The 23,560-nt window shown below is 40.3% G+C and overlaps 1 protein-coding gene across 4 annotated transcripts in view; it reads left to right on the top strand.

Moving 5' to 3' along the window:
• PFKFB1 (6-phosphofructo-2-kinase/fructose-2,6-biphosphatase 1) overlaps positions 1 to 23,560 on the top strand; it is a 70,065-nt gene that overhangs the window by 38,344 nt on the left and 8,161 nt on the right. For all 4 annotated transcript variants that reach the window (XM_041740726.1, XM_041740727.1, XM_041740725.1 and 1 more), the window contains 3 exons: positions 3,879 to 4,086; positions 6,832 to 6,978; positions 10,432 to 10,536. In XM_041740726.1, the coding sequence (XP_041596660.1) occupies positions 3,879 to 4,086; positions 6,832 to 6,978; positions 10,432 to 10,536 (460 nt within the window). The remainder of the gene's footprint in view (positions 1 to 3,878; positions 4,087 to 6,831; positions 6,979 to 10,431; positions 10,537 to 23,560) is intronic.

Genomic DNA, 23,560 nt, shown 5'->3' with positions numbered 1-23,560 from the left:
TCTCTGGGCCTCAACTTCTCTATCTGTAAAATCATGGAGCTAGATTTGATTATTTGTCTTCTAGGACCCTCCAAACTCTAATTATCTGAGGTAGTCCTTGAGATGTAAAATGTCTATGAGATGGTTAAGGTGGTGCCTTCCTGAGCAATATGGACAGCTAAGGACCCTGATTTCTAGGAACAAATGCTTCCCACCTGTGGTTGTTGCTATTATTTTTTTTCAAAAGCATTCCTTACACATGGATGACACTTCAGCTTCCAAACATGTTCACGTTCTTTGTTTCTACTGAATCCCTTCAGCACCCCTATAAAGGAAGCCAAAATAGATCTTATGCTTATAACTTTTCAAGAAGAGAAAATTGAGTCTTAGCTGAAACCATTTGCCAAGTTCCCAGTACAAATCAGGGGGTAGAACTAGGATTTTAATCATATTTTGTCTCTTACTCATGTCTCTTTTCACAAAATCCATGTTCCTCTTCAATCAATAGATATTTGGCCTCTTTGAGCTGTGGTGTATGTAGGGATATCAATAATGGCAAGAGGTGGTTTCTATCCGCAGGTAGCTTCCATCGTGCCTTGACATATGGAAAAACACATGAAAAATATTAAACTCTCATTCATATTGCCAACTAAAAATTAGAAACATGTTAGCTAGTAGTGCAGAGAATATATGAATTTTAGACATAGTATATTCCCATAATCCTGAAAATGGGTTGTGATGAGAAGAGACTGTGGTCACTCAGACCCTTTGGGCCCCAAGTGAGAAGTATAAGGAGACCTCAAATAGTCATTAAAAAATGTAAAGAGCATCCTTCTGTCCAACTGAAGTCCTAAGAGGTAAGTATTGTTACTGCATTGCTCCTTAGATGGAGAAACTGAGATATAGAACAGAGCAAGGGCTTACCTGAGGCCACATAATGGGTCAGTAAAATATTTACTCAAACCGTTATCTCATCCCTGCAGCCTGGTTATCCCCCTCCCACATGCCTAAATCATAAAGAAGTGTCACATGTGGCTTAGACACTTGGTGCAAGGAGCAGGACCTTTATGTACAATTGTAAAGATTGTTCACTGTGCAAGGACAACCAGGTCAAGGGCACACTTGTTTTTCTCACTGAGACATGTGTGCTGGAATGGAGATGTTTCTGCCCTCAGGAAAGTATAACTTTTTCATATTTCCACAAAACCACCATATAGGCTAGCAGCTTATAGTGAAAGAAGCTTGAAGAAGGGGAGATAAAGTGGAAAAATGACATTGAGACAGCCCCTAGCCTTCAGCCTAGACTTCTACAGGTGCTCAGTTAGTGTTTGGGACTGAATATGACATATTCTGAGGGTTGGCTTTATTTAATCATTTTACATCAACAGACATTTACAGTCTATGTATCAGGGCTCAGCCAAAGCTGTGCCCTAGGAATCCAAAGAGGGAAGGGCTGTTCCTGCTGTGATAGAATACCCACTTGGTCAGAGAAGACAATGAATGTGCAGTTGATCAGAATTGTGGAAATGTTAAACCAAGTGGGCTAAAGGAACACAAAGGAGAAAACTTACCCCAGATTGGAAAAAGAGATCTGGAAGACCAGGTTCACCAAGTGCAGGTAGACTAGATATGTATTTGGGATACCAGAAAGGTTTAGGCTACCAAAAATAAAAATAAAACAATCTGGAAAGGTTTTGATATTTTAACTTCAAAACCAGCATCAATGTGGTCAAAATGAAAAAAAAATTCATAGGACCTTTTCATATTGTAATATAGCTTATAACTTTTGTTTTAGATTACACATGGTAAGAGGTGGGCATTAGCTAATATAATATTTTTGGTGGGAAGCACCCGTAAATGACTCCACATGATCCAAGGCTCAAAGAAGACTTCCTAGAGAGATTGAATGTGCTGGTTCTTGAGGAATGGATGCATAGCAACTCAGCTTTGGAAAGCAGGCAAGGAATATCTTTTCAAGGAAATAGAACAGCATTTTGGAATGGTGTAGTTAAATCTGAATAAGAGTACAGGAGTTTAGAGAATATTCTAGCAAAAGAACGAAGGCTAGATTGAAACAGAGAAATTGTGGGCATAGTTGTGGATGTGGGACCATGAAGTGAGGCCAAGCAAGGCCAGTGTGTGAAGGCACCTAGAATGTCAGACAAACTGAGGAATTCAGAAGTTCTCTTAGAGCTATCCAGGACCTAGCATCAGGAACAGACAGTCATCAGGCAACAAGCCTACATCAGATATTTTCTACCCCTCGGTTCTGAGAGTTCTGGATAAGATAGTTGGAGAGATTGACCTTACACAAACCATTTCCTTTCTCTGTGTTTTATTTTCCTCTTCTATAAAACAAAGCTAATAATCCCTTATTCCTAGGATGATTATGGGGATTTATGTATTTCGAAGTCCCCACTCCTTGACAGGTATACACACGCAAAAAAGTGCTCAGCAAGTGTCCTGTGGGAACCATTGACACAGATGACAGGGATGGGCATGATTAAGTATGGTACAGATAAAGTGGGCGGGGGGCTGGGGTGACTGGGTGATGGGCACTGAGGGGGGCACTTGGCGGGATGAGCACTGGGTGTTATGCTATATGTTAGCAAATTGAACTCCAATAAAAATTAAATAAATAAATAAATAAATAAATAAATAAATAAATAAATAAATAAAACTTCAGAGATAAAAAAGGCTTCTCTAGGAAGATCAGAAGAGAGGCTTTATGAAGCCAAACCCATCAGCCACTGACTTACATGACTTGGGTTAGTATAGCTATTTCTATTTACTTTGTTTTGCTACTGTGCACCCAGGGTTGCTGTCTGTCACCCCATTGTTGCAGCCTTCCCTACCTCTTCCCAGGGATTTCCTTGAACTCCCTTATAGTCCAACAACTAAAAGATTCATGCTTGGCACAGCAGGGGCCTCATAAGATCATTATTCTAATCTTTTGACTAGTCAGTGCTGCCCATTCCCAGCTCCTCTTCAGACAGGTTATTGAATAGTTTGATTATCACTCTGTGTATAGTTATTAGTTCATGACTAGAGCACAGAATTAAGAGAGATAAAAGGGGGGCTTGAAACTAGGACCACAAGATTTCCATGTTGTGTACCACTTCTGTATTCCCATATCCCAATACTTGGCACACATTCACAAAGAGTGAATGACTGTTTATGGAAGGGGTGTTTAGCATTGGCCATGTGTTTCCATGTTCTTGACTAGCCTAAGAGTTCCCAAAGGGCAGATGCTGAGTCCCCACCTCAAACACAAGGCTTAAAACAGAAGAGGGTGTGTTTGTTAACTGCATTACAGGGGAAAAAACCAACACTTTTCCCTTTCTGAGTGGGGAGAGAGACATACACACACACACACAGACACAAGTGCATACAGACCCAATCTGGTAGCTGCCTATAGACTGTCAAATACAATGTATCATAGCAGAGACTTAAAGAATAGAGGTACAGAGCTCAGCTTGAGATTTAAAAGAGTGAGTAGGCAATTCAGGAGCTGCCAGTAGGATGTGGAAGGCAGCCAGGGACATGGGATTACAGCTTTTCTCTGAGTTTTTCAGGAGTGTGAACCACAAAGAAGAGAGCCTAGATGACTGGAGTGTAAAAAGTAGATGTGAAAAGATAGCCTGGATCAAACTGAAACTGAAGAAAGGAGACAGGGGGATATGGTAGCAGGCAGTGAGCTCTTCGGGGTGGACAGGAGCCAAGTCTCTAGAACAGGTACCCAGAATAGGGCAAGGCATGGCATTTTGTTAGAGGAAAGATGGATGAAGGGTGCACTGAAGAGGCTTGAAGGCAGGGTATGTGGTTGGGGCTTTGTCTTGGGATCAGCCTCTCCACCATCATCCCCTGAGCTGCCCTTGCTCCTGCTTGGGCCGGCCCAGCCACCTATCCTACATCAAGATCTTCGATGTGGGCACACGCTACATGGTGAACCGAGTACAGGACCACATCCAGAGCCGCACAGTCTACTATCTCATGAACATCCACGTCACACCCCGCTCCATCTACCTATGCCGGCATGGTGAGAGTGAACTCAACCTCAGAGGCCGCATCGGAGGTGACTCTGGCCTCTCAGCTCGAGGCAAGCAGGTAGGAAGGGTCCCACACACCCCCAGGCATTGGATTAACTGGCCCAGGTGGGCTGTGGGTGGGTGGTACAGCCACTGCCTGGGTCCTGATGATGGGGGAATTCAGTGACAGGGTAAAAGTAGGTTCTGGTCACACTCGCTCTTCCACCCAATCAGCCGCTCAGCCTTAACCCATCCTTGAATTGTTCCCATGCACTAATAGCATCTGCAGCTTGGTCTTGGCACTTCAGGACTGCCCAGATCTGGCTGCTCTCCTACCCCCACTATAGTGAGCACCCTTCACCCCTGCATGACTGGTCCCCTCTTCTCTCACACAACTCTGTGCATTTGCTTGTGCAGTTTCTTCCACCTAGGCTGCCTTCCTCTGTCAGCTGGTGAGCATCATCACATGCCCTGAAAGCTACTCTGATGTACCCCATCCTTGAATCTATTTTCTCCCTTACTCAGGGCTGATGCCACAGTCCCCCACCTCTCCTTCAGGTCATCCCACTGTCAGCACTTGTCCCCACAAGTTACTGCCCTTTTCCTGCCCTCTCTTCCTGACTCCCTTCCAGGGCCCAGCTCCTGTTCCATGGTTTGGTCCAAGAAGCTCTCCCCTGACCTTTCCTGCCCTCCCAGGGGGGCAGGCTCTAGGCTCCAACACTCTCAGTTCTGGCCCATCTCTGACTCTGTGGCATGAGTCTCTTCTCTCCAGCCAAGCATATAGTAACTTATACATTATAAGTATAAATTAGAGACACACATTTTCCGTAGTGTTTGGCTCTGTTTCTGGGCTTGTTAATACAGGTATTGTTCTTGCTGGAACAATGGCTTGGGCAGAGCAAATGGAAAGTGGGGTGCATGAGGGAGGGAGTACTCTCTTTTATTGGGCACCTGTGCACAGTCACAGCACCATCTGCTTCTACATGTGTGGCCTCATTCAATCTTCACAACAGTTCTGTGGGGTGGGCATTATCATTAGTGATTTACGAAACCTGAAGAAGCTGAGACCCAGAGATGAGAAAAAACAGCCCAGGTCATGCAGCCAGTAAAAAAAGAGAGCCAGAATTCAAAACCAAGCTTTCCTGTCTACCCCTCAGCATCCCCCTCTGCAGAGGTAGTGGTGTCCCTAGGCAAGGCACTGCACTGGAAGGCCTGGTCCTCGTGGCTCCATTTCTGTTACCTTCAGACTGACAGACTCCCCTTGGGGTGAACCAGTGAATCAGACCTTTGACTCCCACCTGTTTTACTCCTCAGAGAATAGAAGGTACTGGTGGCATCAGCTTTTGCCCCATGGCACTACCTGCAACCAGGGATCTCTTGCTTGGGCTCAGCTATGGCCCTACCCACACAGCCCAATGCCCAGTTTGGACACATGCCAACTCCACAGCGCATACTACCCTTGCACACAAATGTGTGCATGTACATGTAAATGCCTGGGACCAACATTTATGCTTATGGGCTCAGTGTACCATGCAGTTTACAAAGCATTTTCCCATCAACTATCACCCATAATCACAGAGGCTGTCACCTACTGTGTGTCAGGGAGCACTCTGAATGCTTCTTGTCCACTATCAAATGTGATGCTCACAGGAAAAGGCTGAGTTAATGCTGTTCACATCTTACAGGCAGAAGATATGAGGCCAGAGAGAAACAGGGATGTGTCCCAGAGCACAGGGACCATGTGAGGAAGCTGGGAAAGTTTAACTCCAATTGCCTATTTCCCAATCAAGGGCTCCTTCCACCAGAGCACACTGACTACTGAATCATAATCCATAATTAGAATAGATATATACAATGCTTATATTTATATATATGCATATGTTCATATAAACACATCTATGTATTTGTGTCAATGTTCCTCACATACCATCTGCAGCTAATAACATGTCTCTTTGCCAAAGAAGAACAAATGACTTGCTCATTTGGGCTCCGACAGCTCTTCATGTTTCCTCTCAATGCTGTCATTGTTTCCCTTACTGCACTGGCTGTGTCTTGAGAACAGGACACCCTGATACCCAGCACATGACCACACACTCAGTATGTTTGAATGCCCTTAGAAGCTGGGTACCAAAGACCCCCACTCAAGCAATGAGAATCCCCAAGGGCAAAAAGAAATGTCTCCCAAATCCCACACCCTCTACTTCTAGACCATACTCTGAGTACCCAGAACCCAGAATCCCTTTCCCTTCTGCCCTGGCATCTGCTTTCCATGACTGTGTGGGCCTATCCAAGAGTCTGTCCACCTGAGAGCAGGCCACATTACAGTAATGTTTACCCTTAGGTAAAGGAGTGGCCAAGGGGTCGCTGTTTGTGGATCATGGGAATCAGTGGAAATAGGGTGTGGACAGAACTTGGTCATGTGACTGGGTTATCTATAAACATGTACTCAAGGCACCTATAAGTGCAGGATGGAGGCAGAAATGGGAAGAGAAGGGAGGTCATCTGGGTAGAATGCCTCCATTTGTACTCCCAGGCTCCACAAATGCCAGAGGTGGGCAATTTAAATGAATAACTAAGGGGTTTAATAAGCAAGCATCAATGAACACACACACACACACACACACACACACACACACACATAAACACACGTATCCTCTTCTATTCCCCTGATCCTTGTCATGTCCTTGTTTATAAACTGGAACATTTAAATTCTATTCTTTCTTGTTCATCATGATTTCATTTGTGGCAGATCTCACAGCTACTCTATCTTCTTTCATCTCTCTCTTTCTCCTGTCTTCTCATCCTCTGCAACCCCACCACCCAGTATGCCTATGCCCTGGCTAACTTCATTCAGTCCCAAGGCATCAACTCCCTGAAGGTGTGGACCAGCCACATGAAGAGGACTATCCAAACAGCGGAGGCCCTCGGTGTTCCCTATGAGCAGTGGAAGGCCCTAAATGAAATTGATGCGGTAAGATGGAGGGGGATGGATTTTTTGGTGATTGATGGGACTTGACTCTGGGCTTATCTTCTGGATTGCCTCTGCTTTGGTGCCTATGAAGAACCCAATTAATTCAATAAATATTTCTCAACAACCGGCCATGTACCATATACTGTTCTGTGTTTTGGGGATCCAGTGAAGGCCAGAACAGACATGTTCCCTGTCCTCATGGAGCCCAAAGGCAGGCCATAAATAAGACTGCATCTCCTATGACAAAAGGTTGTAAGAAGGGAAGTATAAGGGAGATGAGGTTGGAAAGGAAGTCAGTTCATGGAGTTTTATAATTCATGTTGAGGTGTTTAGATGCTGCCCTAAAAGTGGGAAGCCAATGATGTAGTCTAAGTCAAGGAGAAGTGGCCTGAATGTGTCTCACATTCTTAAAAAGAAAATAATACCATATTATTTCACTCATATGTAGAATGTAATAAAAAAAAACAAATGAACAAAGGAAAAAGAAGAGATAAACAAAAGACAGACTCTTAAATAAACAAACTGGTGGTTGCCAGAGGGGAGGTAGGCAGGGGATGAGTGAAATAGACACAGTTTAAGAGTACACTTATCTTGATGAGCCCTGAGAAATGTATAGAATTATTAAATCACTATATCATACACCTGAAACTAATATAGTGCTGTATGTTAACTATACTTGATATAAACAAGTAAATAAAAATAATTAATTAATTAATTTAAAAATGGAAGACCATTCTGGTCATGCATGGAAACTATGTGGGAAGAAGGCCAGGATGAGCATGCAGATCAGTATGGGGATGGCTGCATTAGTCCAGGCAAGAGGTAATGATGGACCAGAGTAGTGGCATTGGAGATGGAATGAAGAAGAAATACCGTCCGACCCTCATGACAGGGCAGTCTCACTTATTCCCATGTGCTCTTTGCAAAAGCATTTTTTCCCCCACATTGTCTCACTTGAACTATAGGTATACTGACATCAGGTTGCAGTCCACAGGTTATGATTGTTAGACCTAAAAGTAAAAGCTTTATCACAAGTATAAATAACTTGCATGTAGGTAGGTTAACTTGCTTGCCTATAGATATACTTCTATAAATACAGAGAAATATATGTATTTCTACATACATACACATGTACTCAGCTATAGATGTACATAGATACATATATATAGAAAAGGAATATACAGTATTGTTCTACATGTCACATATATTTGCTATCAAATACATTCAAGCAAATATATAAGCCCTTCATCATAAGAGATCATTCACTGCTTGCTTCTGGCCTATATGTGGTATAAGCATTTATTGGATAGCTACTTTGTTTTAGGCTTTGGGATGGTGGAGACAAAGAGATTCTTGTCTTCACTGAATTTTCAGTCAAAACAGAGTAGATGGGGAATAAAAACAGCAAAATACAAAACAGCATTGTGATATAGGCTCTGGTAGGTTAGACCATGGATGCACAGATGTCAGGGCTGGGCATCAAACTCAGCCAGGATCTGCCAGGAGGAAGTGATGCTGAGTTGAGAGTTAATTAACAGTGAGCCAGGTAGAGAGGATCAGGAATGGTATGTCAGGTAGAGAGTAGCATAAACAAAGAAGATAGATTGTGTGTGTGTGTGTGTGTGTGTGTGTGTGTAGAACTGCTATGATGGTAGCAGTAAAGACTGGGAAGAAAAAGGAATAGATTTTCTGAGAAATTTAGCAGATAGGATCACAGAAATTTGTTATAGGGTAAGGGTAAGGAAGAAGTAATAATTTAGAATGATGCCTAAGTTTCTGGTTTATTTTCCATGATCAATAATATGTTAATAATAAATTCCACTGATTGAGTCTTGAAAGCCTTGTAAATTCTGTACTAGTCTCTTTTACATATATCATCTCTAATATTCAAAGTATTTTTGTGAGGTAGTTGTAATCCTCCTCATTTTTCAGATGAGAAAAATAAAATTGGAAGAGGTTGGGTAATTTGCCTTAAGTCAGTAAGAAGTCAATGGTCATTTCCACAGGCAACAGGCTTCTAGCATGCCTCAAAATAGAAAATCAATGCCAATCTGGAAGGACCTTGTGTATGCAGTAGAGTGCACTTTCTCCCATAGACAGTATCAGTAGAGAAATTTGACACTGCAGAGCTGATTGTGGGCTATGGCAGGGGTGAACTTCACCCCTAAAGAAAGGTTAATAGATGATTCAAAAGACAATAACCAGAGACTGTTGCTCCCTTACAGAAAAGTCTAATTGGAATCCACACAATCAAAAGGAAACCTTATAAACCCAATATTGCTTCCCACCCCCACCTCATTTCCGGGAATTTTTCAGTGAACTTGGGAAGCTCTTATGTGCTCCTAAGGAGCTCACTCTTGAGCTCTAGATTCCTTCTTTGGGTGAGGAGACTCTATCTCCCCAGGGCCCACTCTGAAACTGTTAGGGATTTATTAACTCTTGTCTTCTGAGATGTCTGTGGATATGTGTTTCTCTACCTGCCAGAGGTCCTGGAGCAGAGGTAGGAACAGAGGGGATGGAAAATGCTATAAAATAGAAGAGCACTGCTATGTATGTGCACACAAGTGTGTGCTTGCATACACAGTCATAGGTATCCATCACAAATATGCCTATATTCACAGAAATGCACTTCACAGATACCTGCTGCTAGTCTAACATAGGATCCCTCTCAGACACATCTACCAACCTAAACCTGTATCATGCATGCACATACATACACCTCACAGAGACACACTTTGAGATATATATATGAACACACTCACCATAGACACACATGCAGTCTTTGTACATACTTACATCACACAGACACAGAGAGGCATACCATGGCATGATAGAAATAGTACCATGAATTTCACATAACCTCAGGCATAGTAGGCACACAGATACTCACACATATACACCAGAGACGTAATCAGAAACATTCACAGAAATGCATGCCGCAGACACACTGAGAGAAAGACTACAGAGACATTCATGTGGGCATATCCCTGATGCTCAGACACCCTGTACGCACACACTCAAATAAACACACTACAAATACTGAGACAAACACATAAATATATGGCATATGTCCTTAAATGTACCAGCGTGCTACACATACACACACAGTCTCAAATCCTTAAGCCCATATATTTATAAAATACATACTTAAATGTACAACGTATATCTACAAATCATAGGGACAATCATAGAGAAACACCACACACAGGTATCCACCATATACTATATACTCAAACTGAACACATTCACACATCCACACATCTCATGCACATGCATGCGCGCGTGCACACACACACACATATACTCAGACAACAGGCACAAACATAGAGCTTTGTTCACAGAAAATCAGGTGCTTGTGTTCTGCTTTTCCACAATCATTGGCCTCAGAACTATGGTAAAGGCTGTGTGGATTTCACTTTGGCAATACTTTTGTCCCCAAATGATTTTTCTCAGGGTGTCTGTGAGGAGATGACCTATGAAGAAATCCAGGAACACTATCCTGAAGAATTTGCACTACGGGACCAAGATAAATATCGGTACCGCTATCCTAAGGGAGAGGTAAGGTTTGGAGGGGTTGCCTGATACCTAGAACTTCTCCCAGTATCTTCATTCCAATACCCAGAATTCCATAGTTCCCTGGACAGCTTTAGAAAAGGACTAAAGTGTATTTTGTTGCCATCCCATAAGGTACATGATAACCTGGCTCTTGGCTGTCTCTGTTTCATGGCAATAGGCAACAGATTCCTCTTTTATTAAAGCTAAATAATTGCTGCTTATTTCCCATCTGCTTTCAGGAGGGCTTTATCCTAGATTTTGTCTCTGGTATCCTTTCACTCAACATACTCCTGTAATTTTATTGACAAGTTGCCTAAAGATCCAGTCTCTCTGGACAGTAGGTTGGAGTCCCAAGGGACAATGGCTAATATTCTAACCAAATTATTTGCCACCACATGAGCCAGACCGTCAATTTCCTATTCCCATATCAGGTGGATCCTCATTGTTTTAATCCAGCCTCCATTTAGCGAGCTCCACATCTTAAAGCATTTATTAGTCATACACCATTTCCTTCTTTTTATAATTTTTTTTATTGGTGTTCAATTTGCCAACATATAGAATAACACCCAGTACTCATCCCATTCATACTCCATTTCCAATATAAATTTCTGGGTATAATTATCAGAAAAGAAGGACACAAGGGAGGGTAAAGCAATAGATATCCTGTGTTACAAAGCAATTTCACATTTTTATCCTCATTCTCAGAAATGACATTATAAAGTCAGTTTGACTTTATTTTCCCTTATATATTTTGAGGCACACAAGTTTAAAAAAGTTATATTTTATTAGGGACTTGCATATTTTATTATGAATAATAATATTTCCCCCTAATAATGTTTTTTGCCTGAAAATGTATTTTACCTAATATTAATATAGCTATATATTTTTTCTAGTAAGTATTTCCCTAGTTCATTTTTTAAGATTTATTTATTTATTTATGATAGACAGAGACACAGGCAGAGGGAGAAGCAAGCTCCCTCCCGGGAGCCCGAAGCGGGACTTGATCCCGGGACTCCAGGATTGCGCCCTGGGCCAAAGGCAGGGGCCAAACCACTGAGCTACCCAGGGATCCCCCAACCTAGTTCATTTTTATTTATTCATTTACTTTCAACTTCCTTGTGTATTTTTGCTTTATATCCCATGTAAACAGCATGTAGTCCCTTTTTAAAAAGCTTTATTTACTTTATTTTAGAGGTATAGAGAGCATGATCAGGGGGAGGGGCAGAAAGAGAGGGAAAGAGATAGGGAGAGAAGACTCCTCACTGAGAATGGAGACCAACATGGGGCTCTATCCCATGAACCAGAGACCATGACCTGAGCCAAAATCAAGAGTAATAAGCCAAACCGAATGAACCACCCAGGCACCTCAGCTGTTGTTGTTGTTGTTGTAGTTGTTGTAGTTCATGTTGTTGTTGCTTGTGTTGTTTTTAATACAACCTGAAAATACATGTCTTTTGAATGGTAATTCTGATACATTTACCATTTACTTTTATTGATTGAATTGAGCTTATATCTTTTATTTTGAGATCTTTATGCTTAGTTTTTACTTCTATTTTTCTCCCTTCTTTATAATTCAGGTCCTGATATTATATATATATATATATATATATATATATATATATATATATATATATATATATATATATCACCCAGTGCTCATCTCATTGAGTGCCCTCCTCAGTGCCTTCCACCCAGTCACCCCCTCCCCCCCCCCACCTCCTTCCCAATTCCCCTTGTTCATTTCCCATAGTTAGAAATCTGTCATGTTTTCTCACTCTCTCTAATTTTTCCCAATCACTTTGCCCCCCTTCCCCTATAATCTCTGTCACTAATTCTTATACTCACCTTATGAGTGAAACTATATAATGATGGTCCTCCTCTGAATGACTTACATCTCTCAGCATAATACCCCCCAGTTCTATCCACATCTCACAAAATGGTGGGTATTCGCCCTTTCTAATGGCTGATATATATATAATATCACATCTTCTTTATCGATTCATCTGCTGGAGGACATCTTGGCTCCTTCCAAGTTTGGCTATTCTGGACATTGCTGCTATAAACATTCGGGCACAGTTGTCCCGGGATTTCACTGCATCTGCATCTTTGGGGTAAATCCCCAGCACTGCAATTGCAGGGTGGTAGGGTAGCTCTGTTTTTAACTCTTTGAGGAACCTCCGCACAGTTGTCCAGAGTGGCTGTATCACTTCACATTCCCACCAAGAGTGCAAGAGAGTTCCCCTTTCTCCACATCCTCTCCAACACTTGTTTCCTGTCGCATTAGTTTTCACCATTCTCAATGGTGTGAGGTAGTATCTCATTGTGGTTTTGATTTGTATTTCCCTGATGCCAAGTGATACGGAGCATTTTCTCATGTGCTTGCTGCCCATATCTATGTCTTCTCTGGTGAAATTTCTGTTCATGTCTTTTGCCCATTTCATGATTGGATTATTTGTGTCTTGGGTGTTGAGTTTAATAAGCTCTTTATAGATCTTGGATACTAGCCCTTTATCTAACATGTCATTTGCAAATATCTTCTACCATTCTGTAGGTTGTCTTTTAGTTTTGTTGACTGTATCCTTTGCTGTGCAAAAGCTTCTTATCTTGATGAAGTCCCAATAGTTCATTTTTGCTTTTGTTTCTTTTGCCTTCGTGGATGTATCTTGCAAGAAGTTACTGTGGCTGAGTTCAAAAAGGGTGTTGCCTGTGTTCTCCTCTAGGATTTTGATGGTGATTCCACAAAAATCTTAAGATTATTTTTTCCAACTCTGTGAAGGAAGTTCATGGTATTTTGATAGGGATTTTATTGAATGTGTAAATTGCCTTGAATAGCATAGACATTTTCACAATATTTTTTTTTTTCATTTTCACAATATTAATTCTTACAATCCATGGTCCTGGAATATATTTCCATCTCTTTGTGTCTTCCTCAATTTATTTTGAAGTGTTTTGTAGTTTTTAGGGTATAGATCCTTTACCTCTTTGGTTATGTTTATTCCTAGGTACCTTATGATTTTGGACACAATTTTAAATGAGATTGATGCCTTAATTTCTCTTTCTTCAGTCTCATTGTTAGTGTAGAGAAATGCCACTGATTTCTATGCACTGATTTTGTATCCTGTCATATTGCTGAATTGCTGTATGAGTTCCAGCAATCTTGGGGTGGAGTCTTTTGGGTTTTCTATGTACAACATCATGTCATCTGTGAAGCTGGAGAGTTTGACCTCTTCTTTGCCAATTTGAATGCCTTTAATTTCTTTTTGTTGCCTGATTGCTGAGGCTAGGCCTTCTAGTACTATGTTGAATAGCAGTGGTGAGAGTGGACATCCCTGCCATGTTCCTGTTCTTAGGGGAAAGGCTCCCAGTGTTTCCCCATTGAGAATGATATTTGCTGTGGGCTTTTCATAGATGGCTTTTAAGATACTGAGGAATGTTTCCCCTATCCCTAATCCCTACACTCTGAGGAGTTGTGATCAGGAATGGATTCTGTATTTTTGTCAAATGCTTTCTCTGCATCTATTGAGAGGATCATATGGTTCTTGTTTTTTCTCTTGTTGATATGATCTATCATGTTGATTATTTTACGAGTGTTGAACCATCCTTGCATCCTGGGGATAATTCCCACTTGGTCGTACTAAATAATCTTCTTAATGTACTGTTTGGATCCTATTGGCTAGTATCTTGTTGAAAATTTTTGCATCCGTGTTCATCAGGGATATTGGTCTACAATTCTCCTTTTTGGTGGAGTCTTTGTCTGGTTTTGGAGTGAAGGTGATGCTGGCCTCATAAAACAAGTCTGGAAGTACTCCATCCCTTTCCATCCTTTGGAACAGCTTTAGTACAATAGGTATTATTTCTTCTTAAACGTTTGGTAGAATTGCCCTGGAAAACCATCTAGTCCTGGACTTTTGTGTCTTGGGAAGTCTTTGATGGCTGCTTCAATTTCCTCGCTGGTTATTGGCCTGTTCTGGTTTTCTATTTCTTCCTGTTCCAGTTTTGGTAATTTGTGGTATTCCAAAAATGGGTCCATTTCTTCTAGATTGACTAATTTGTTGGCATATATCTGCTCATAATACATTTTTACAATCATTTGTATTTCCTTGGTACTAGTTGTGATCTCTCCTCTTTCATTCATGATTTTATTAATTTGAGTCTTTTTTATTTTTAATAAGGCTAGCTAGTGGTTTATCTCTCTCATTAATTCTTTCAAATAACCAACTCCTGGTTTTGTTCATCTCTTCTACAGTTCTTCTGGTCTCTATTTCATTGCATTCTGCTCAAATCTTTATTAGCTCCCTTCTTCTGCCTGGTGTAGGTTTTACTTGCTCTTCTTTCTCCAATTCCTTTAGGTGCAAGGTTAGCTTGTGTATTTGAGTTTTTTTCAATTTTTGAGGCATGCTTGTTTTGTGATGTATTTCCCCCTCAGGACTGATTTTGCTGTATTTGAATGGTTCTTTCTTCATTTTCATTAGTTTCCATGAATCTTTTTAATTCTTCTCTGATTTCCTGGTTGACCCATTTGTCTTTTAATATGATGCTCTTTAACCTCCACCTGTTTGAGTTTCTTCCAAATTTCTTCATGTGATTGAGTTCTAGTTTCAAAGCATTGTTGTCCAAAAATATGCATGGGACAACCCCAATCTTTTGGCATCAGTTGAGACCTGAATTGTGACCCAGTATGTGGCCTATTCTGGAGAAAGTTCCATGTGCACTTGAGAAGAATGTGTATTCAGTTGTGTTCAGGTGGAAAGTTCAGTATATATCTGTGAAATACAACTGGTCCAGTGTATCATTTAAGGCCCTTGTTTCTTTGGAGATGTTGTGCTTAGAAGAACTGTCATTTGTAGAAAGTGCCATGTGGAAGTCTCTACTATTAGCATATTATTATCTAAGCATGTCTTTACCTTAGTTATTAATAGATTAATATACTTGCCAGCTCTCACATTAGGGCCATAAATATTCATGATTGTTAGGTCCTCTTGTTGGTTAGACCCTTTAAGTATGATATAGTGCCCACAATAGCCAAACTGTGGAAGGAGCCTCGGTGTCCATCGAAAGATGAATGGATAAAGAAGATGTGGTTTATGTATACAATGGAATATTACTCAGCCATTAGAAATGACAAATACCCACCATTTGCTTCGATGTGGATGGAACTGGAGGGTATTATGCTGAGTGCAGTAAGTCAATCAGAGAAGGACAAACAGTGTATGTTCTCATTCATTTGGGGAATATAAATAATAGTGAAAGGGAATATAAGGGAAGGGAGAAGAAATGTGTGGGAAATATCAGAAAGGGAGACAGAACATAAAGACTCCTAACTCTGGGAAATGAACTAGGGGTGGTGGAAGGGGAGGAGGGCGGAGGGTGGGGGGGGATGGGTGACGGGCACTGAGGGGGACACTTGACGGGATGAGCACTGGGTGTTTTTCTGTATGTTGGTAAATTGAACACCAATAAAAATTAACTTATTTTTTAAAAAAGTATGATATAGTGTCCCGTTTCATCTCTTACTAGTCCTTGGGATAAATTATAATTTATCTGATATGAGGATTGCTACCCCAACTTTCTTTTGAGAGCCATTTGAATGGTAAGTGGTTCTCCACCCTTTCATTTTCAGGCTGTAGGTGTCCTTAGGTCTAAAATGAGTCTCTTGTAGACAGCAAATAGATGGGTCTTGCTCTTTTATCCAGTCCAATACCCTTCTCTTTTGATGGGATCATTTAGCCCATTCACATTCAGAGTAACTATTGAAAGATATGAATTTAGTGTCATCATAATACCTATTCAGTCCCTGTTTTGTGGATTATTTCTTTGGGCTTCATCTTTGTTTTACAGGGTCCCCCTTAATGTTTCTCGCAGAGCTGGTTTGGTGGTCACATATTCTTTCAGTTTCTGCCTATCTTGGAAGCTCTTTATCTCTCCTTCTATTCTGAATGAGAGCCTTGCTGGATAAAGTATTCTTGGCTGCATGTTATTCTCATTTAGGACCCTGAATATATCCTGCCAGCCCTTTCTAGCCTGCCAGGTCTCTGTGGAGAGGTGTGCTGTTAATCTAATCTTTCTCCCCATATAAGTTAAGAATCTCTTGCCTCTCGCTGCTTTAAGGATTTTCTTTTTATCTTTGGAATTTGCAAGTTTCACTATTAAATGTCGAGGTGATGAACAGTTTTATTGATTTGGGGGGAGGACCTCTCTATATCCTGGATCTGAATGCCTGTTTCCTTCCCCAAATGAAGGAAGTTCTCAGCTATGATTTGTTCCAATATACTTTGTGGCACTCTGTCCCTCTCAACATCTTATGGAACCTCAATTATACATAGATTCTTCCTTCTTCCTTGTCAGGCTATCATTTATTTGCCTTAGCCTTTTCTCATGGTCTCTTGTTTTTCTCTTTTTCCCTCAGCTTCCTTCCTTACCATCAACTTGTCTTCTATGTCACTCACTCTTTCTTCCACCTCATTGTCTTTGTCGTTAGGACCTCCAGTTTGGATTGCATCGCATTTAATTTACTTTTAATTTTTGCCTGATTAGATCTAAATTCTGCAATAATGAAGTCTCTAGAGTCCTTTATGTTTTATTCCAGAGCCACCAATAGCGCCATAATTGTGCTTCTGAATTGGCTTTCGGACATCGCATTGAAATCCTTATTCTGTAACTCTGTGGCCGAGAGTACTGTTTCCAGTTCTTTCTTTTGTGTTGAATTCTTCCTTCTAGCCATTTTGTCCAGTGCAGCATGGCTGCATGAGTAGGCTGAGTCAAAAATATCAACCACGACCTAAGTAAATTCCACCCTCGATGTTTTTGACAAGGTCAGAGACCAGAAAATGAAAATGAAGATCAGAACAAAATAAAACAAAAGGACCATTAGAGTGAAAAAATAAATTTTAAAACAAAGTAGTAAAAACTAAAAGGCTAAAAATCCCAAAGAAGAAGAATAAAAGAAAAAGATAAAAAAGAGGAAAAAGAGGAAAAAGAAAAAAAATGGGTGGGGGGACTGGGAGATAGTAGTGGTGAAGAAGTTGTATAAGAGGGAGAATATAGTCTACCTGAGGGGTCCTAGAAGATAGTCCTCTTGGTTCTGAGTGTATTGAGTTCTGTATGTTAGAAGAAGGCCAAATCCAAATTTATATAAACCAGCAATACTTGTAGAAAGCCCCACCATTGACCACCAAAATGTAAACAAGATAAAAGAGGTGGGCAGAATGGGAATGAAGAGAGATTATAGTCTCACAGAATGAACCAGCACGGTATTCCATTTTGTTCTGGGTGCATGCTGGTCATATTTTAGAAGGTATTAACTTCCGCCATTGTAGAACAAAATGAGGCAGAGAAAACAAAAAACACAAAACAAAACCTCATATCTCGTGTATCTCCCAAAATTAATTTGAGTATGTTGAAGGGAATCCAGAAATGAAAAATATGTATAAGACATGTAATTATAGAAATATGAAAGTAAAAAAGGGAGAAACTTAAAAATGAAGACCTGGTAAAATATTGTAGTTAAGGTGTGAAAAGAGAAAAAATATTGGAAAATTTTAGTCTGGTATAAAAATCAGTTGTAATGGAAAAAGGAAAAAAAACAGTTTAAAAAACAGAGGTGGGGGGGTCCCTCTAGTTCTATATACTATATTCCTTCAATATTCCCTTGGCCCTGGAGCTTTCCAGTGCTGCTTGATCAAGAACTTGCTCTTCCCCTGTTCTTCCAGCTGGTATTCTGGGGGAGGGTTCGGCTGTGCTGATTATCAGGTGTTTGTGCCTGGGCAGAGATGCACCACCCCTGCGCGGTGCTGGGCACAGTGAGAGCTTTTTTCCTGTAAGACCTTTATTCTGGGCCATCCCCACCCTTCCCAGGCACAAGGTGAAACAAGGAGGAAAAATAACAATGGCGGCTGCCAGGTTTCCAGCTCTGGAGTCAGCTCCCCACAAGTAACTAATTCAGTATCCCAGTCCTCACTGGCCTAGATGCTCCTGGGGCCAGCACGGGTATACTGATCTCCAAAGCTTGCAGGGCGCCCAGCGGCAGGAGAGTTCTTGCTGTCCTGTGCCCTCCCCTCTTCTGCCTGTCCCAGGGGGAATGCAGGATTCTTGGCTTTGTCTGCTTGGGTGTCCTGGGATCCTTGGCCCTGTGCTGATGAAACTGTGATCCCAGGGGCCTCGGCTCCCGAAGGCAATGGGACACAGCCACTGGAGCTGGCCTGCCTAACCCACTGGCTTCTCCCAAATGCTCCAAGGACTTCACGCTCCAGCCCTTTACAAAAATCTGTCTGCAGTGTGCGGTGGGCTTTCCCCAGGGCGCACTTCCTGTAATAGTGACTCTGGGAATCTGGAGGCTTCACTGCCCCTCCTGAGATTTGGCCTGATTTCCCTGCTAAGCACTTTTCTGTCCGGGAAAAATATGGCACGGATTTTTAAAGTTCCTGCTTCTCCAGGGCTGGGCTTTGCTGTCCCGGAGGCTTTTGCTACTCGACTTTAGCCTGACTCCTTGCCATTCCCCTCCCCAACTTTATTATTCCTTTCTTTCTTTCTTTCTTTCTTTCTTTCTTTCTTTCTTTCTTTCTTTCTTTCTTTCTTTCTTTCTTTCTTTCTTCCTTATTTCCACCTTCCTACCTTGCTAAAAGCGAAAGCTTTTCTCTCTGTAGCATTCCAGATGTTCTCCCTTTAAATCTGAGGTAGAATTTGTAGGTGTTCAGGATGTTTTGAAAGTTATCTAGGTAAGTTGGTGGGACCAGGTGAGTTGAGAACTCCTACTCTTCCACCATCTTGCTCCCTGATCCTGATATTTTACTTGTTTGTTTAAGTTACATAATCTGTTTCATGCTTTTAAAAAATTTTTATTTAAATACATTTTAATTAATATATACTGCATTATTATTTTGAGAGGTAGAATTCAGAGATTCATGAGTTGCATATAGGTGCTCATTATTGCCAGTGCCCTCTTAATGCTTATCATCCAGTTACTCCATCCCCCACCCACCTCCCCTCCAGCAACCCTGTTCATTCCCTATAGTAAAAAGTTTCTTATGGTTTGCCTCCATCTCAATTTCCTGGTATTTTATTTTTCCTTCCCTTTCCCTATGTTCATCTGTTTTGTTTCTTAAATTTCACATATAAATGAAATCATATGGTATTGGTCTTTTTTGACTGACTTATTTCACTCAGCTACCCTCTAGCTCCATTAATGTCATTGTAAATGGCAAGATTTTCATTTCATTTGCTGAAATACACACAAACACACACACACACACACACACACACACACACACACACATATATATATATATATCTTCTTTATCCATTCACCTGTCAATGGATGTCTGAACTCTTTCCATAGGCTGGCAATTGTGGACATTGCTGCTATAAACATTGGGGTGCATGAGCCCCTTCAAATCACTATCTTTGTATCCTTTGGATAAAATACCTAAGAGTGCAATTGCTGGGTCATAGGATGACTCTTTTTTTTTTTTAACATTTTGAGGAAACTCGGTATTGTTTTCCAGAATGGCTACATCAGTTTGCATTCCCACCAGAAGCCTAAGAGGGTTCCTCTTTCTCCACATCCTCACCAACATCTATTGTTTCCTTAGTTGTTAATTTCAGCTATTCTGACAGGTGTGAGGTGGTATCTCACTGTGATTTTGATTTGTATTTCCCAGATGCCAAGAGACATTGAACATTTGTTCGTGTGTGTGTGTGTTAGTCATTTGTATGTCATCTTTGGAGAAATTACTGTTCATGTCTTCTGCCCATTTCCTGACTGGATTTTTTGTTTGTATGTTTTTTGAGGGTTGAATTTGATAAGTTCTTTGTAGATTTTGGATACTAACCCTTTATCTGATAAAATATTTGTGACTATCCTCTCCCATTCCATAGATTTCTTTTAGTTTTGTTGACTGTTTCTTTTACTGTGCAAAAGAATTTTATCCTGATGAAGTCCCGATAGTTCCCTTTTGCTTTTTTCCCCCTTGCCTTTAGAGACATGTCTAGCAAGAAATTGCCACAGCCAAGATCAAAGAGCATGCTGTCTGTGTTCTCCTCTAGGATTTTGATGGATTCCTGTCTCACATATAGATCTTTCATCCATTTTGAGTTTATCTTTGTGTATGGTGTAAGAAAGTGATCCAGTTTCATTCCTCTGCATGTTGCTGTCCAGTTTTCCCAACACCATTTGTTGAAGAGACCATCTTTTTTCCATTGGATATTCTTTCCTGCTTTGTCAAAGATTAGTTGAACACAGAGTTGGGTGACCAATTCTGGGTTCTCTATTCTGTTCCATTGATCTATGTGTCTGTTTTTGTGCCAGTACCATACTGTCCTGATGATTACAGCTTTGTAATACAGCTTGAAGTCCAGATTGTGATACCACCAGCTTTGGTTTTCTTTTTCAACATTCCTCTGATTATTTGGGATCTTTTATGATTACATAAAAATTTCATGTTTGTTCCAGTTCTGTAAAAAATGCTGATGGTGTTCTGATAGAGATTGCATTGAACATGTAGATGACTTTGCATAGCATAGACATTTTAACAGTATTTGTTCTTCCAATCAATGAGTATGGAGTTTTTCCATTTCTTTGACTTACTCAATTTCTTTCATAAATATTCTATTGTTTTCAGAGTACAGATCTTTTACCTCTTTGGTTAGGTTTATTCTAGGTGTCTTATATTTTTGCTGTGATTATAATTGAGATTGATTCCTTTGATTCCCTTTTCTATAAATTCATTGTTAGTGTAAAGAAATGCAACTGACTTCTGTGCTTTGATTTTATATCCTGTCACTTTACTGAAATCCTGTATCAGTTCTAGCAATTTGGGGGGAGGGGAGTATTTTGGGTTATCTAGATAGGGTGTCATGTCATCTGCGAAGAGTGTATATTTGGTTTCTTCTTTGCCAATTTGGATGCCTTTTCTTTCTTTTTGGGTGCCTTTTCTTTCTTTTGGAAGGCTAGTGTTATGTTGAACAACACTGGTGGGAGTGGACATCCCTGTCAGGTTCCTGAGCTTAGGGGAAATGCTCTGTTTTTCCCCATTGAGGTTGATATTCTCTATGTGTATTTCTTATAAGGCTTTTATGATATTGAAGTATATTTCTTCTATCCCTACACTGTGGAGAATTTTTAACAAGAAATATGTTGCATTTTGTCAAATGCTTTTTCTGCATCTATTAAAAGGATCATATGGTTCTTGTCCTTTCTTTTGTCAATGTGGTGTATCACGTTGATTGATTTGCAGATGTTGAACCACCCTTCCATCCCAGGAATAAATCCACTTGGTCATGATGAACAAACCTTTTAATGTACTGTTGGATCCTATTGAGTAGTATCTTGGTGAGAATTTTTGCATCCATGTTCATCATGGATATTGGTCTGTAATTCTCCTTTTTGGTGGGGCCTTTATCTAGTTTGGGGATCAAGGTAATGCTGGCCTCATAGAATAAGTTTGGAAGTCTCCTTCCTTTTTTTATGTTTGAAACAGCTTCAGAAAAATAGGTATTAATTCTTCTTCAAGTTTGGTAGAATTCCTCTGGGAAGCCATCCAACCCTGCTTTGGGATATTTCTGATTATTGCTTCGATTTCTTTCCTGGCTATGCATGAGTCTGTTCAGGTTTTCTATTTCTTCCTGGTTTAGTTTTGGTAGTTTATATGTTTCTTGTAATGCATTCATTTCTTCCAGATTGCCTAATTCATTGGCATATATTTGCTCATAATATTCTCTTATAACTGTTTGTATTTCTCCAGTATTGCTTGTGTTATTTATTTGGGTCCTTTTTCTTTTCTTTTTGATAAGTCTAGCTAGGGGATTATGAATCTTATAAATTCCTTCAAAGAACCAGCTCCTAGTTTTGTTGATCTGTTCTACTGTTTTTATTTTTCTATCATTGATTTATGCTCATATTTATTATTTCCCTTTTCCTGCTGGACTTAGACTTTATCTGCTGTTCTTTTCCAGCTCTTTCAGGTGTATTTGAGATTTTTCTTGATTCTTGAGGAAGCCTGTATAACTACATACTTCTCTTGGGACTGTCTTTGCTGCATCTCAAAGGTTATGATGATCACAGCTTTATAATGTAGCTTTGTGATACCCCCCAGTTTCAGTTTTCTTTTTCAACATTGCTGTGACTATTCAGCGTCTTTTCTGGTTCCATGTAAATCTTCAGATTATTTGTTCCAACTCTGCAAAAAAAAAAAAAGTCCATGATATTTTGATAGGGATTGCATTGAATGTGGATTTCTCTGGAGAGTATAGACATTTTAACAATATTTGTTCTTCCAATCCATGATCTTGGAATGTTTTTTCCATCTCTTTGCATCTTCCTCAATGTCTTTCATTAGTGCTCTGTAGTTTTTAGAGAACAGATCCTTTACCTCTTTGGTTAGGTTTATTGCAAGGTATCTTATGATTTTTGGTGCAATTGTAAATTGGATTGATTCCTTAATTTCTCTTTCTTCAGTCTCATTGTTAGTGTATACAAATGCCACTGATTTCTGTGTATTAATTTTGTATCCTGCCATGTTGCTGAGTTGCTGTTTGAGTTCTACCAACTTTGGGGTATAGTCTTTTGGGTTATCCACATACAATATCATGTCATCTACAAAGAGTGAGAGTTTGACTTCTTCTTTGCCAATTTGAATGCCTTTTATATCTTTTTTTGTCTGATTGCTGGTGGTAGGACTTCTAGTACTATGTTGGACGACAGCAGTGAGAGTGGGCATCCCTGTCGTGTTCCTGACCTTAGGGAAAAATCTCTCAGTTTTTCCCCATTGAGAATTATTTTTGCTATGGGCTTTTTGTAGATGGCTTTTATGATATTGAGGTATGTTTTCTCTATCCCTACACTTTGAAGAGTTTTAATGAAGAAAAGATGCGGTATTTTGTCAAATACTTTTCCTGCATCAATTGAGAGGATCACATGGTTCTTGTCTTTTCTTTCTTTAATGTGATCTATCACAATGATTGATTTGTCAGTGTTGAGCCACACTTGCATCCCAGGAATACATCCCACTTGGTCATAGTAAATATTCTTAGT

This window comes from Vulpes lagopus, chromosome X (genome assembly GCF_018345385.1).
Source record: "Vulpes lagopus strain Blue_001 chromosome X, ASM1834538v1, whole genome shotgun sequence".
NCBI classification, from domain to species: Eukaryota; Metazoa; Chordata; class Mammalia; order Carnivora; family Canidae; genus Vulpes; species Vulpes lagopus.
The sequence above is the reverse complement of the archived record's forward strand: the minus strand, read 5'-3'. Positions and strand labels throughout refer to the sequence as shown.